General features: G+C 39.9%; 1 protein-coding gene across 1 annotated transcript in view; it reads right to left on the bottom strand.

The window, feature by feature from the left end:
- Window positions 1-16,980, bottom strand: part of DNAAF9 (dynein axonemal assembly factor 9) — a 136,489-nt gene that overhangs the window by 84,709 nt on the left and 34,800 nt on the right. Inside the window, exons 5-9 of the mRNA XM_038398852.2 lie at window positions 14,515-14,611; window positions 11,591-11,697; window positions 10,093-10,170; window positions 1,847-1,945; window positions 744-799 (exon numbers count right to left, since the gene is read on the bottom strand). Of these exons, the coding sequence (XP_038254780.1) occupies window positions 744-799; window positions 1,847-1,945; window positions 10,093-10,170; window positions 11,591-11,697; window positions 14,515-14,611 (437 nt within the window). The remainder of the gene's footprint in view (window positions 1-743; window positions 800-1,846; window positions 1,946-10,092; window positions 10,171-11,590; window positions 11,698-14,514; window positions 14,612-16,980) is intronic.

Below are 16,980 nucleotides of genomic sequence, written 5' to 3' on the forward strand. Positions count from 1 at the left end.
GCCAAATGTTCTACCTTGGCCATTCTGCACATACGATGCTCAGATAGCATGGTAATAAATCAAGTATAAGATCCTGAATAATACAGAATAGGCAAAGTGGGTAATTAGAAACCTGAATACAAGTTCTGTACACAATACAGTCACATGGATGACAATTTACAAAGAACAGGAGTATTTGTGGCACCTTAGAGACTAACATTTATATGAGCATAAGCTTTCGTGGGCTACAGCCCACTTCATCGGCTGCATAAAATGGAACATAGTAAGAAGATTAAGCCTCTTACTCCACCTTTTCATGGTGGTGGGTGTGTATACACACACACACACACACACCCCTACACCTTCTTAGTATATATTACCATTCTATGCATCTGATGAAGTAGGCTGTAGCCCACAAAAGCTTATGCTCAAATAAATTTGTTAGTCTCTAAGGTGCCACAAGTACTCCCGTTCTTTTTGCGGATACAGACTAACACGGCTGCTACTCTGAAACCTGTCAATTTACAAGGAGTTTGGGGATCCTTCAGGAGAAGAGGCCGTACATAAGTGGTATTACTAAAAATATATTTTATAGCTAAAGATAACTCTATATCAATCCTAAATAGGAAATGATATATTAAGTTCATGGTCCCAAATGACATTACAATAGGTCTTAATGCATCAGATACAAAGTAACATATAAATATAGTACACCGATTGATACATGACACACATCTTCACAGGAATAAGATAAATGACATTACCTGTTGTCGGTTATATGGCTTGAAATCATTCCATGACTGAAGTAACTTCTGAATGGCTACAAAAATTAAAAAAACAACAACTTTGCTACTCCAACAGTAAAAAGAAACACAGAAAGACTGCCAGGTTTAAATGAGAGATGCTAATGCTATCACTAAGGCCTGGCTGACAGATCAACATAGCTACCTTGCTCAAGAGTGTGAAAAACTCACACCCCTGAGCACCGTAACTATGACAACCTAACCCCCAATTAAATGCGATTAGGTTGACAGGATAGTGCTTCCGTAGATCTAGCTATCACAGCTTGGGAAGGTGCATTACCTACAATGATGAAAACACCCGTTCCGTTGCTGTAGGAAGTATCTATACTATGGCACTAGAGTGGCATAGGTACAGCACCAGAGCTTGGCCACTGTAGCACCCACAGTGTAGACAAGCACTAAAAAATGAACTACATTACACACCATTTAAAAAAACAAACAAGAAGTCGCATATCTTGATTACATAAGACAAGTAAAAATTATTAATAAAAATTATTATTATTAATGTAATATGTAAGGTATGTAAACGATTATTAAACTCAACTGGAACCAGTAACAGGTCACAGTGGTAGAAGGCATTAGTAGCACCTCCACATTTCACATTTAAAGTCATATGATGGATTATGTTAAAACTGGTCTGAAATTTGCAGTCCCAGCTTTTCTTGTTTGTTGCTTTATATGAATTTCTACCACCAAACTGAAATGAAATGCATAGATAAATTTGAATCTATTAAACAGACATGCCATAAAAATAAGGTCCATTATCAGTAAAAAACTCAACACTGAGTTTAACTGAAAAGTTAAATTGCCATTCTACACAGATGAAACATTTGTATTATACTGTACTGTCATGTTAAACCAACAGGAATCATAGCCTGAACTGTACAATTTAGGAAAGAAGAGTATTCATAAGCTTACACACCGCAATAGACAAGTCTGCTCATAACCATAAAGATGAAAAAGGAAGAGGGGAACGGAAGAAAACAAAACCTATCAAATATAATGAATAATGAAACAGCATTAGTGATATTCACATTTCAAAGGGTTTAATCAAGTAAACATACCTCTCCCGCCTGAGATTCTGACAGCTCAAGGATGAAAGGAATTTCAGTGTCGAAATTAGCAAAAAAGCTGGTCCATTGGTGTTCAAAAGTCATTAAATCCTGAGGAGGGAAAGAAGCAATACATGTTGTTCTGTTCAGCTAGTGTCATGTCAGCAGGGCAGTAAATCACAGATGTTAAATGATGAAATCAACTGTGCTACAAAACTTTTGTTAACAGTCCAATTAAGTAAAATCTTGTTTTATTACCACTTTAGACCTTGAAATTTTCTTTTGTCACTCAAAGCTTAATATAAACTGGAAAATTCAACTTTCATTGGAAAAAATAATCTTCAGTCCAATATGTAATTTCAGTCTAAAAATTAAGCCATTTATTTTGAGAATGTCAAACTGAGTTTTCAGATTACTGGGTAAAAGCTATTTGAAGAGATACTCAAAAACTGAAGAGACAAACACGTAAATATGAACAGGATCAAAAATGAAGTACTGCCTAATACATTTTAAAAATGTATTCTGTACATTGCTTCAATATGGATTTGTACTTTTAACAACAAACAAAGAGAGTAACTATGGATGGAGAGAAGGAGGGAAAAAAAGTGACTTCTTATAACTGGAAATTATTCAAGATAAAGTCTGCCCCATGTGTCTTCACCCCTCTATCCCTAAACAACATGGCTGGAGATGGCAAATATGTATACCAAGTACACTAGGTGTCAGATACAGAACGGAAATGAATCAGCATACAAATGAACAGGTTTTTCAAGTATTTTACAAGTTAAGGCAGTGAGAGTTAAGAAGAAAATTAAAACGTCAGAAAAAGAATAGAGGAAAAACAAAATTTTATCATGCTGATGAAGTAGATATTTGGGATGAGTATACAGTGTATCAGAATTATAACGAAGTTTAGTGTGGGATCTAAAATTATTGCACAATATGTATTATGTGGAATGGCTTCCATAGTTTTCCTAAGCATTAACCTAGAAGATATGGGGGCAGGAGGTGGGTTGGAGACAGTGTGCTCTTTTTTAAAATGGTATGAGTTAAAATTATATTTTAATGTCCACATTATAAATTTAGCAACAGGCTATGCACAAGACAATACAGCCTATTCACTTACAGCTTCATTAATGCAGTGCTAACAATAGAAAAACTATACAAATTAGACAGAGCAGTAACATTTACAGCCTTACACACACTTTAATGTGGCCATTTAATGTCTTAATTGTTTATTTATGACTACAGACTGATATTCATGAATTCTACACATTGAAGCCATAAGCTGCAAGAAAACCTCTGTTCAGCAAGAATGAGCAAGACCAAAAGCTTTTCACATAAGATATTTTAGCTTTCTAAAATAGCATAATTGAAAAGTACTTCATTACTTTATTCAGGGCAAGATTATATGCCACATGCTATACGTCATAATTCATTGTTTTAATACCAAGCAGAGTTGTCAGAATTCTTGCATCAAAGTTTTGTTAGAGTTAAAAGAAACAGGGGCAGGAATTTCCAAAAACTCATCATGTGGACCAAACTCTGCTCCCAATGAAGTCAGCTAGATTTTCACTATTGACTTCAATGGAAGCAGAGTCAGGCAAAGTCCGAGCACTTCTGAAAATCCCACCCTGCATCTTTCATATATTAAAAAAGAATCAGCAGCCTAACAACAAGAGTTTGAAATGGGGGGGAGGGGTGTCTAATGACATGTGAAGTGAGACTGTCTCAGTCCAACCACTTGGTTAATGAGATTTTAAACACTTTGGGCCAGGGATCATGTCTTTCTTGTGTTTTTACATGGGTCTACCACAATGGAACCCTGATCTCTGGATTCCCGAAGTGCTACCGCAAACATCAAACCACCAAACCACACAACCTTTAAATGACAGGTACCCACATGACAAAACAAAAACTCAGCTAATACCTCACACTCTGGTGTCAAGAGCAACAACAACAGACAGCTGCAGCGGCACAGGAGCTAGCAAACAGAGCTCTAAACAGGGGAGTTTGAGAGGGAGTTCTGTTGGAGAAGAAGGTAGTTGTACTTGGTTTTGTATTTTTAGTGTGTGTAGGAGCTTTGTGCTGGGAGAGCAGCTGAGCCTGCTTAGGGGGTGGGGCTTTGTGCTGGGAGAGCAGCTGAGCCCTGCTTAGGGGGTGGGGCTTCTGACTAGGGGTCCTATAAAGGTAGCCAGCCAGTCAGGCAGCAGCACAGGAGCTAGCAAACAGAGCTCTAAACAGGGGAGTTTGAGTGGGAATTTGGAAGGGGAGTTTGGATTGTGGTGCTTGTTTGGGGTTTGCTTTTGCTGCGGGGGTGGTTCCCAGATTAACAGGATTTAGATGGGAAGGAGATGACAGATATGGAGGCAGCTGTGGGAGTGACTCCTGTAGTGGAAGACACATTGAGGATGCCTGGATGTGGAAGCTGTGGTATGTACATGATCCTGGAGGGGGGAACCAGTAAGAGTTTTTTCTGCATGAAATGTCGTCTGATAGAGCTGATGGAGGAAAAGATCTGAGGTTTGGAGATGCAGGTGGAAAGTCTGGTTGAGTTTAGGAAGGGGTTTGAGCAGATGATGGAGCAAAGATATGAGGTATCTGAAGGGAAAAGCTCAGACTCACGGATGGAAGCAGGGCTGGGGAATTTTGAGGGGAGATTGGGTGAGGAAAGTGGTCAGTGGAAACACGCGACTCAAAGAACCAGGCAGAGGAAAAGACGGGCTAGTGAAGGAGAAATAGATCTTAGGAATAGGTTTGCAGAGCTGGAAAATGAAGGAGGGGCTCAGCAGATACTTGTTGAAGGTGGAAGGGTAAGGAAGAAGAGAAGAGAGGCTAGTCCTATAGAAAAAGGGGAAGAGTCAAGGGAGACTAGACCAAATATGAGCCCCAGAAGAATACAGGATGGGTTGAAGAAGATTGTAAGGGAAAATAGGAATGGAAAGAACTTGCAGCCAGAGGGAACAGGGGAGAGACTGGAGAATAGCAGTCACCCGGAAAAGGCAAGTCTATGTGATCGGGGACTCTTTATTGAGAATAGGTTTCAGAGTAGCAGCCGTGTTAGTCTGTATTCGCAAAAAGAAAAGGAGTACTTGTGGCACCTTAGAGACTAACAAATTTATTAGAGCGTAAGCTTTCGTGAGCTACAGCTCACTTCATCGGATGCATTTGATGCATCCGATGAAGTGAGCTGTAGCTCACGAAAGCTTACGCTCTAATAAATTTGTTAGTCTCTAAGGTGCCACAAGTACTCCTTTTCTTTTTATTGAGAATAGACAGGCCTGTAACTAGAGCTGATCCAGAGAATAGAAGGGTGTGCTGTCTTCCGGGTGCTAAGATATGGGATGTAGACGTGAGGTTGAAAAGGATCCTAAAGGGAGCGGGAAAGAATCCCCTAATTATCCTTCATGTGGGAACAAATGATACGGCTAGATTCTCGCTGGAAAGTATTAAGGGAGACTATGCTAGGCTGGGGAAGATGCTTAAGGAAATCGAAGCTCAGGTGATCTTTAGCGGGATCCTTCCTGTTCCTAGAGAAGGGCAACAAAGGTGTGACAAGATTATGACTGTCAACAGATGGCTTAAGCAGTGGTGCTATAAGGAGGGCTTTGGGATGTATGGCCACTGGGAGGCCTTCACGGATAGAGGACAGTTCTCTCGGGATGGACTTCATCTGAGTAGGGAAGGAAATAGACTTTTAGGATCAAGGCTGGCACAACTGATAAAGAGAGCTTTAAACTAGGAATTAGGGGGAGATGGATGGGAGATGTCCAGGAAATCTCCACGCCAGATTTTAGCATTGAGAGGGAAGACGAAGTAAGAAAGAAGGTAAGAAAGGATACAGCCGTGGGTAGGAGAATGTATATAAGGAGCGAGGTGTGGATACTAGTCAATAGGTTATACTGGCTGTAGAATGACTGTGCCTAATAGGGTACAAAATGTGAGCGAGGCCAAACAGCAAAAATTAAGATGTTTGTACACCAATGCGAGGAGTCTAGGTAACAAAATGGAGGAACTAGAGCTACTGGTGCAGGAAGTGAAACCAGATATTATAGGGATAACAGAAACATGGTGGAATAGTAGTCATGACTGGACTACAGGTATTGAAGGGTATGTGCTGTTTAGGAAAGACAGAAACAAAGGTAAAAGGGGTGGAGTAGCATTGTATATCAATGATGAGGTAGAATATAAAGAAATAAGAAGCGATGCAATGGATAAGACAGAGTCCGTCTGGGCAAAAATTACATTGGGGAAGAAAACTAGTAAAGCCTCTCCTACGATAGTGCTTGGGGTGTGCTATAGACCTCCGGGATCTAATTTGGATATGGATAGAGCCCTTTTTAATGTCTTTAATCAAGTAAATACTAATGGAAACTGCGTGATCATGGGAGACTAACTTCCCAGATATAGACTGGAGGACCAGTGCTAGTAATAATAATAATAGGGCTCAGATTTTCCTAGATGCGATAGCTGATGGATTCCTTCATCAAGTAGTTGCTGAACCGACTAGAGGGGATGCCATTTTAGATTTAATTTTGGTGAGTAACGAGGACCTCATAGAAGAAATGGTTGTAGGGGACAATCTTGGCTCAAGTGATCATGAGCTAATTCAGTTCAAACTAAATGGAAGGATTAACAAAAATAAATCTGCAACTAGAGTTTTTGATTTCAAAAGGGCTGACTTTCAAAAATTAAGGAAATTAGTTAGGGAAGTGGATTGGACTGAAGAATTTATGGATCTAAAGGTAGAGGAGGCCTGGGATTACTTTAAATCAAAGCTGCAGAAGCTATCGGAAGCCTGTATCCCAAAAAAGGGGAAAAAATTCATAGGAAGGAGTTGTAGACCAAGCTGGATGAGCAAGCATCTTAGAGAGGTGATTAAGAAGAAGCAGAAAGCATACAGGGAGTGGAAGATGGGAGGAATCCGCAAGGAAAGCTACCTAATTGAAGTCAGAACATGTAGGGATAAAGTGAGACAGGCTAAAAGTCGAGTAGAGTTTGACCTTGCAAAGCGAATTTAAAACCAATAGTAAAAGGTTCTATAGCCATATAAATAAGAAGAAAACAAAGAAAGAAGAAGTGGGGCCGCTTAACACTGAGGATGGAGCGGAGGTTTAAGATAATCTAGGCATGGCCCAATATCTAAACAAATAGTTTGCCTCAGTCTTTAATAAGGCTAAAGAGGATCTTAGGGATAATGGTAGCATGACAAATGGGAATGAGGATATAGAGGTAGATATTACCATATCTGAGGTAGAAGCGAAACTGAAACAGCTTAATGGGACTAATCTTCATCCAAGAATATTAAAGGAATTGGCACCTGAAATTGCAAGCCCATTAGCAAGAATTTTTAATGAATCTGTAAACTCAGGAGTAGTACCAAATGATTGGAGAATTGCTAATATAGTTCCTATTTTTAAGAAAGGAAAAAAAAGTGATCCGGGTAACTACAGGCCAGTTAGTTAGACATCTGTAGTATGAAAGGTCCTGGAAAAAATTTTGAAGGAGAAATTAGTTAAGGACATTGAAGTCAATGGTAAATGGGACAAAATACAACATGGTTTTACAAAAGGTAGATCGTGCCAAACCAACCTAATCTCCTTTTTTGAAAAAGTAACAGATTTTTTAGATAAAGGAAATGCAGTGGATCTAATTTACCTAGATTTCAGTAAGGCATTTGATATCATGCCACATGGGGAATTATTAGTTAAATTGGAGAAGATGGGGATCAATATGAACATCAAAAGGTGGATAAGGAATTGGTTAAAGGGGAGACTGCAACGGGTCCTGCTGAAAGGCGAACTGTCAGGTTGGAGGGAGGTTCCCAGTGGAGTTCCTCAGGGATCGGTTTTGGGACCGATCTTAATCAATCTTTTTATTACTGACCTTGGCACAAAAAGTGCGAGTGTGCTAATAAAGTTTGCAGATGATACAAAGCTGGGAGGTATTGCCAATTTGGAGAAGGATCGGGATATTATACAGGAGGATCTGGATGACCTTGTAAACTGGAGTAATAGTAATCGGATGAAATTTAATAGTGAGAAGTGTAAGGTTATGCATTTAGGGATTAATAACAAGAATTTTAGTTATAAATTGGGGACGCATCAATTAGAAGAAACGGAAGAGGAGAAGGACCTTGGAGTATTAGTTGATCATAGGATGATTAAGAGCTGCCAATGTGATATGGCTGTGAAAAAAGCTAATGCGGTTTTGGGATGCATCAGGAGAGGCATTTCCAGTAGGGATAAGGAGGTTTTAGTACCGTTATACAAGGCACTGGTGAGACCTCACCTAGAATACTGTGTGCAGTTCTGGTCTCCCATGTTTAAAAAGGATGAATTCAAGCTGGAGCAGGTACAGAGAATGGCTACTAGGATGATCCGAGGAATGGAAAACTTGTCTTATGAAAGGAGACTTAAGGAGCGTGGCTTGTTTAGCCTAACTAAAAGAAGGTTGAGGGAAAGATATGATTGCCCTCTATAAATATATCAGAGGGATAAATACAGGAGAGGGAGAGGAATTATTTCAGCTCAGCACCAATGTGGACACAAGAACAAATGGGTATAAACTGGCCACCAGGAAGTTTAGACTTGAAATCAGATGAAGGTTTTTAACCATCAGAGGAGTGAAGTTTTGCAATAGCCTTCCAAGGGAAGCAGTGGGGGCAAAAGATCTATCTGGTTTTAAGATTCTACTTGGTAAGTTTATGGAGGAGATGGTATGATGGTATAATGGGATTTTGGTAAGTAATTGATCTTTAAATATTCAGAGTAAATAGGCCTAATCCCCCGAGATGGGATATTAGATGGATGGGATCTGAGTTACCCAGGAAAGAATTTTCTGTAGTATCTGGCTGGTGAATCTTGCCCATATGCTCAGGGTTTAGCTCATTGCCATATTTGGGGTCGGGAAGGAATTTTCCTCCAGGGCAGATTGGAGAGGCCCCGGAGGTTTTTCGCCTTCCTCTGTAGCATGGGGCATGGTTGACTTGAGGGAGGCTTCTCTGCTCCTTGAAGTCTTTAAACCATGATTTAAGGACTTCAATAGCTCAGACATGGGTGAGGTTTTTCATAGGAGTGGGTGGGTGAGATTCTGTGACCTGCGCTATGCAGGACGTCAGACTAGATGATCAGAATGGTCCCTTCTGACCTTAGTATCTATGAATCTCTGAATAAACCAAGACGACGAGAACAGAGTATGTAAGAATTACTGTACACTCTCAACCCTACAAGTGGTCAGGCTTCATAATCGTAGAGGATGCTGCCTGAGAATCATAAGGAAATTACTCATGTCTCTACGTTTGCTGTTTCTGTTCTATGCATGACATAATTAAAATGCCAATATGGTAATTTTCAACAGCACACCAATTTCTAAAAATGCACAAATGTAAACTTGTAAACTCCATATAAAACACAAACTTAGCTACAATTAATCCTGAGTATTCTGTCCACATTTATGATTGTAGAGATAAACATCAAGACCAACAACAACAACAAATTGTTTCAACTGCCTGAGAGTCAAACTCATTTCAGTTTTAGGTAAACAGCATTAAAACAGGAGAAAATTAGACAGAACAATTATAAAATATATACATAATCCATCTCAAATTGCATTCAAATTCGATTTAGCAGAGGCAATACTAAGCTTCTCATATTGATGTTTGTCAACTAAACTAACTACCAAAGGCATTACTATTCTAGAAGCATATATTCCACCAACTTCAAACTGTTTTAGGCATTTAAAATCAGACCACCTCATTAGAAAACAAGTTTACTGGGAAATGCAAACAAATGTATTATAAAAATTGCCTGTGGTCACTATGTGTCACTGTTGATCTGTTTTTAAACTATTAAGTAGGTATGAATCAATATGGATCAATTAGGATAATAAGAAAATTGTTGTTTTGTAACACAATGTTTTTGCTGCCACACACTACTCTTTTAATATGCACTGAAGGATTGGTGTCAAGAACATACATAGAATATAGTGTTGTGACCTGCAAAGAATATAGTCAATTCACGCTATTGTGGGAATTCTCTCTATAGACTTGATAAGATAAAGAACACAGTGTCTTTAATTCCACAGAAGTTACAAAACTTCCAAAGAACACACTGCAACACCCTCACAGTATGGGGAGTCCACGCTTTGGCTGATGTAGTCAAACCATTTTTTTTTTTTTTTGTTAGACACCAATGTAAATGCACATTTTTTGTCAAAGACTTGTCATGAGTTAGTTCAAAAAATTTCAACGGCATTACCTCAAAAAGCAAGTCCTCCAGGGAAACAGGATCCATTTTGCTGTATGTTTTCCACAGATCCATGCTAACATCCATTAACTGCAAAACATTTTAATATATATATCTTTTTACTGTGAAAATACTGTAGGTAGTGTGACATGCATAGATTTATGCAGCACTCAAGCACTTGATTAGCTGCTGGGTGCCGGAGCAGTTTTACAAGTCTGACCTCCAGCCTGCTTCAACAGTTTGTATGAATCTGAAACACTCAACCAATGGCATAAGCGTTTCAGATTCAAGACTGGATAAGATTTAAAAATTCTGGATAACCCAACCTAGAAAATTCATCTCCTTCACATTAAGTGATAGTATGTAACATATTTAAGTCTTATGTGCTTCTTTCATTCAAACGGTATCCTAAAAGGCTTTTCAGAGTTAAATATAATAGAGTTAATTAAGAGCAGAGAAGAGAGACATTAACAAGTATAGCTAAGGGGAAGAGACAAATTTGCAGTTAAGATTTAAAAAAAGATTGAGTCATAATGGTAGAGCAATACAAGAAAGCAATTCCAAATGGCTAGAACTGCAGAAAAGGCAACTCCTTATTATGAGTGAATGGTCAGAAAGGCAGACAGTACCAAGCTAAAGCAAGTTATAAGTTAACTGGCACTAACACGAATTAAAATGTTTTCCTCCATAGGTAAACATACATATGGAGCTATATTTCAGAGTAGAAGCCGTGTTAGTCTGTATTCGCAAAAAGAAAAGGAGTACTTGTGGCACCTTAGAGACTAACAAATTTATTTGAGCATAAGCTTTCGTGAGCTACAGCAATGCATCCGATGAAGTGAGCTGTAGCTCACGAAAGCTTATGCTCTAATAAATTTGTTAGTCTATATGGAGCTATAATCATTCAAAAAGACACTGACATTTTAAATGCTTTCTAGACTTTGAAATATTTCAAAGAGTCTCCCAAAACACAACATTGAAAGTTTCTTATGACTGCTTAATCTAGTCATTTCAATCGTTCTCTTCATTGAATATGGCAATAGATTGCCTTCTAAGACATGGTTTCCATTAATTTGTCATTTACAGGTAAGTGCATTAACAGAGTTCTGTGCATAATAGCATTATGAAACGTGCCACCTTTGTATCATCACAAAATATTGAGGTGATTATTAATCATTAAATAGTTGTGAAATATTTATTAAAAGTCTGAGTTGCTTTTGAAAAAGAACAGAATAACTATAAGTATTAAAAATGTTTTTAAATATTCTAATGAGGATAATTTTTAACTGCAGGCGGTTCCTAGTCCCTGGGCAGCTGCCTGCTTCAGGGGTGTGGGGACCCACAGATCCCCATTTTGTCAGGGATATTTTTAGTAAAAGTCACGGACAGATCATAACTTCCATTAATTTTATTTTTCTGCCCGTGACCTGTGCCTGACTTTTACTAAAAATATCCGTGACAAAATCTTAGCCTTAACAATAACAAACTGAAGTACTTGCTTCATACATACCTCGTATTTCATGGTAAAGAAGCCATCGCCACCAATCCCCTCCAGTGCAAAGGCCTGCACTACTGGCCACTTTTCTACAATGAACATATCAAATATCTGTAGATGACCTATAGGAATCAAATATTTCACAAAAAAAGTTAAATTACGATAATAAAGCATCAGTTTAATATATCTCACCTTCCTTATAATGTGCCAAATTTATTCTGAGGGTCTAACAAATGACTTGAAATATTTCTTTCTATATATACACACACAACAAAAGTTTTTTCATCTGGCTTGTTGGAGGAAAGGGTGGTGCCTGGGAACCACAGCCAATGGGAGCTGCGGAAGGCAGCGCCTGTGGGCATAGGCAGCTCATAGAGCTGCCTGCCGTGCTTCTGCCTAGGAGCGGACAAGACAGGTCGCCACTTGTGGGGAGCTGCCAGAAGTGAGTGCCCCCCAGATCCAGCACCCCGAGCCCCATCCCACACCCCAACCCCCTTCCCCAAATCCCCTCCTGCACCCAAACTCACTTCCAGAGCCTGCACTTCTTTCCGTGCCTCAACCCTGCAACCCCTCCCACATGCCGAATCTCTAGGAGCAGCAGGGGCATGTCGCCGCTTCCAGGGAGACATGTGGAGCCAGGTAGGGAGCGTGCCGGCCCTGCACCAACAGGACTACAAACCAGACTTTCTATGAAGATTAGAAATGCTGGTTTAGAGAGCTTTCCAGTTGGTACAGGGCTGGATAACACAGCTTTTATTGTAGTTTCACTGTGCTTGTTACAAAAAAGCAGAGTTCAACTGAAAGTCAAAGAAAGCAATCTCTTGATCTTAGATACAAAAGGAAGAATACAGAACTAGCTGTAAGATCTACAATATAGACTGTATATGTAATTAAGAAGCAAAATAGTTTATGTAACGCAGTATTCTACTTTTGGAAAATATTCCAATATACTTTTGGGGGATTGGAGGGAAGGTGGACTAAAAATTAATTGCATGAAAAAGTTAACATGGTAAAGTTAACTTGGTGAAGTTGAGAAACAACATTCAGTATTACAGAATTTCCAGAATGTTTAATGTTTTTCCCACAACACTAGTTAGACTATGCTGTATGTCCTTTACAATTTATGAAAAAGACTGAGGTCCAAGTCTCACAAAATTCTTCAGCAGATGGCTAACTTTACACTCATGAGCAGTCCCATTCAACTTAATAGGACTATTCACATTGAAATGTTTTTGTAGAATTTTAGGCCTATGAAGCAAAGTGTAAATAAGCAAAGGAAACCAGAAATGTAAGTCAGCGGTTCTCAACCAGGGGTCCAGGGCTGCCTGGAGGGCCGCGAGCAAATTTCAGGGGGTCCACCAAGCAGAACCAATGTTAGACTCTCTGGGGACCATGGCAGAAAGCCGAAGCACCGCTGTGCAGGGCTTAAGCCCAAGGCCTTGAACCCTGCCATGTGGGGCTGAAGCCAAAGCCTGAGCAACTTAGTTTTGTGGGCCCTCCTGTGGCATGGAGCCCAAGGCAATTGCCCTGCTTGCTACCCCCCAACACCAGACCTGGCTTTTATGTGCAGAAAAGTAGTTGTTTGGCCATAGAGTTTTTATAGCATGTTGGGGGGGCCCTCAAAAAGAATGAGAACCCCTGCTATAAGTGACACATTGTATGATAAAATGCCAAATACCACAGAGGAAGTAAAGCTTAACTTTTTGAATTTCCTCTCAAGCAGTCACTTATGCTAAACGTTGCTTTATGCAATTTTTTTCATCTAAATTCTGTTTTTATAAGTAAAAAAAATAAAGCTAGTGAGCTTAATGAGTGCATAAGTTTATCAGTGGAGCTTATAAACTGCTTGAATTGGAGAGTGACTACTGTCCAGCAGAATTTAGGAACTCTGCAAGAAAAAGTGCATCCTTAACTCAAACTAGCACAATGGTTCTTCATATATTTACGACTTGAAAACTATTGCATCTTCCACTTTTAAGGATGGATGATTATTTAAGCAACAAGTTTAAAAGTTACTAACTTCTGATATTTCAGTTGTGAGTGCAAATTTTCTTATCAGAAAGTACAGTATAGGAGAGGTACGTTTTCTATATTCACATAACACAACTGTTTGAACTGACTTTGCACAAGTTTGCAAATAAATTTCACCTTTTGTCAAGACCAAGCAAGAAAAAAATGTTCATACAAAAGAAATGTGAGTTATGAGCATCAAATAGAGGAGAGCTAGAGGTGAATATGGAATGCAACCATAACAGTGGTTACCAGCTGTCAACAGAAAGCCAGACTTATGGTAAATACATAGCTCAAAGATTTTTCTGGAACAGTATATTGTTTTTTGGTGTTTTTTTTTTTAAAGTCAATCATTACAGAGCAAGTGCATTGCAGTATTTTTGCACCACACACTGTATGCCATTTCCATTCCCGAACACATTTATGAAGGAATATAAAATTAAAATGTTCAGCGTGCAAGTCTGGCAACAGATCATACAGGAAATCATGCAGTCCAGCTTTTTTTTTGTTCTAAAAAAGGAAGCTTGAATAAAAAAAATTTATTCTTTCCTTATACAAAAGTGTATTTATCTGAAGCCCCTGTCAGAACAGAGAACTTCTGTACTTGGCCAAACACTTTTGCCAGCATGTAAAGTATGTCTTGCCTCAGGCTATGAGCATTCACTATGCAGAGTGCACACACACACTATTTTCTCAGAAGAGAAAATAAAAACCTCAATAGATAAAGGCTCAGATTCTAAGAAATCCAAAGCCGGATATAAAGTAATAATTTATCCGTCTCATTTTCATGTATTATCAGCCTCACTTGCAATAAAAAGGAGCTTCCAGAGATATTTTAACTTATTTTTGTTACAATGTCATACTTCTATTCTGACAAATAATGATCAAAGAATTCACCAAAACAGTGAAGTAATACAATATTAACCCACCTTGGGAGCTGTAAGGAATGCCAATTCGACTACAATCTCGAACCATGTCTACGAAGCTGGCAATTTTAAACTCCTCTGCAGTTTCTTCATCTTCATACTGACAGGAGTGATTTAAAATTAGTTTTATTAAACCTAACATTTTTTGGCTGGAGATCTTTACAGTTAAAATACATTTTCAATAAAGGTGACAACTGCCATTTTGCATAACCAGTGCTGATCATACACTACATTATTCTGTACAGTAACAAAGGCTCTCTAAAGCTATTTATTTAACAACTATACTCTGGAGATTTTAGCTCTCATAGTATGAACAAATGAAGGCCAAAGCATAATGTTTGCAAAAACTAAAATGCAAAAGTGAACATGTTTTAACAAGGCTACGCAGGAGAAAGCATGAATACGTCACTCTCAATTTCCAAGAAAGTCTCTCTCTCCACCCCCCACCTACTACAACATGGACAGTTAAGACCAACAGGCATGTTTGCGTGGAAACGTGCACATAATAATGAAAGAGCTCTAAGTGCAAGGTATTCTTTTCATTGGAGAATTTCAAGACTCTTTACTAGTTATTTACCACAGAAGATTACGGAGAGAAAAACAGTTACCACCATTTTACATATGATGAAACGGGAACAGGGAGGTGAAATGATTTGCCCCCAGTCACACAGCAAGTGAGTGGCAGAACTGGGAATAAGAAAAGCAGTACTTGTGGCACCTTAGAGACTAACCAATTTATTAGAGCATAAGCTTTCATGAGCTATAGCTCACGAAAGCTTATGCTCTAATAAATTTGTTAGTCTCTAAGGTGCCACAAGTACTGCTTTTCTTTTTGCGAATACAGACTAACACGGCTGCTACTCTGAGAACTGGGAATGAAACCTAGAATTCTGAACACTACTCCCCTGCTCTGGCCACTAGACAATCTGGTCTTCCTGATTCCGCTACTATATATGTTTATAGTAGCATGGTTGGGGGATTAAGAGAGGCTTACTATTTTTAACACTTTAGGGCAGCGTTTCTCAAATCTCCTGGGTGGTGACTGGGGGGAAAGGGGAGGTGCAAAGCAGTGGCAATCTGCCAGCAGGGATTGGGACCTGCTCCCCTCTGGAGCCACAAATGCCAGAAGAGCAGGCAGCCAGTCTGAGTTCGCCACCTTCCCGGGAGGAGTGGGACTCGGGCTTTAGCCCTGGAGTGGCAGGCTCTGGCCCCAGGCTTTGGCTGCATGGCATCGGGCTCCATCCCATGGCTGCGGGTTTGGGGCTCCAGCCGTGGGGCCTCGGGATAGTGCTCCAGCCTCCAGCCACATGGCAGCAACTGCCAGCCCTGGGCTCACATTCCCCCCCCAATCGCCCCGGCCTCTGCTGGGTCCTCTGACCCCAGGCTTCCTCCACACGCTCCGTCCCGCAGCTGTGTGGCAGTGGGCACCAGGCCTGGGCTCAGGCCACCGGGCTTCAGCCCCAGCCATGCAGTGGCAGGTGCCAGCCCTGGGCTCAACCCCCACCCCCAATCGCTCCTGGCCCCTGCTGCCTCCCTCCACCCCTCCTCATCCAGCCCCCATCACCTGTGGCTCTTGCTGCCTCCCCAGCCCCACATCACTCGCCCCAGCCTCTGCTGCCTCCCTACCCACCTTCCCATCCAGGGCTTAATTTGTCCCCTGGCTTGCCAGGGCTGAGCAAGTCTGTTGTGAAAAGTGACATTTGTATGTTTGTTCATATCACTTTATACTGCCTTCCAGCCAGCTAACAAGTCTACGGCTGTGAAAAGTGATATTAACAAACATACAGATATCACTTTCCACAGAAACAGACTTACTGGCTAGCAAGCAACCAAAAAAGCAAAACAAACAACAAAACATAAGAACATGCAAAGCACCTTATTTATTTCTAATCAGTTTGGGTCCAGTAAAGAATAGAGACAACTGTATATTTTTTGTATTTTGTATTTTGTATTGAGTCTGCAAAAAACCCTACATAAAGAAATTTCAGTGATTTGGACATGTACATGTGCAAATTTATTTGTTTTTCCTGAAGTTAATTAAGTATTTTAGGAAAAATTGTCCGAGTGGCCACCATCAAGAGTTGGTAGCCACACTGTGAGGCCACCAAAAAAATCTGTTGAGAGATCCCCTGCTTTAGAGCTATGAGTGAATAATACACTGATTAAAGCAAAAGAGGAAATGGAAATACCATAAGAAAGTGTAAGCAGACTTTTCATAAAAGGCAAGCGAAACAAAGCCATTTTTATTCACAGTATGGGAAAAATTAAAATACTTATTGATCATTTTTTAAAACTTAAAGCAAGGATTTCATGCAGAGTTCTGGCCAGTTTTGGAGTTGTGCTCCTAAGGCTGTCAAGTTCGGGAAGATTTGCACCAATGTAGTTACACCAGCACAAAACCTTTATACGAGGCCAAATTCACACCACTGCCAGGCTTATTCCCCGCGCGCCCTCCCCCCCCAACTGGTG

The sequence above is a fragment of the Dermochelys coriacea genome, chromosome 4, assembly GCF_009764565.3.
Source record: "Dermochelys coriacea isolate rDerCor1 chromosome 4, rDerCor1.pri.v4, whole genome shotgun sequence".
Taxonomy (NCBI): domain Eukaryota; kingdom Metazoa; phylum Chordata; order Testudines; family Dermochelyidae; genus Dermochelys; species Dermochelys coriacea.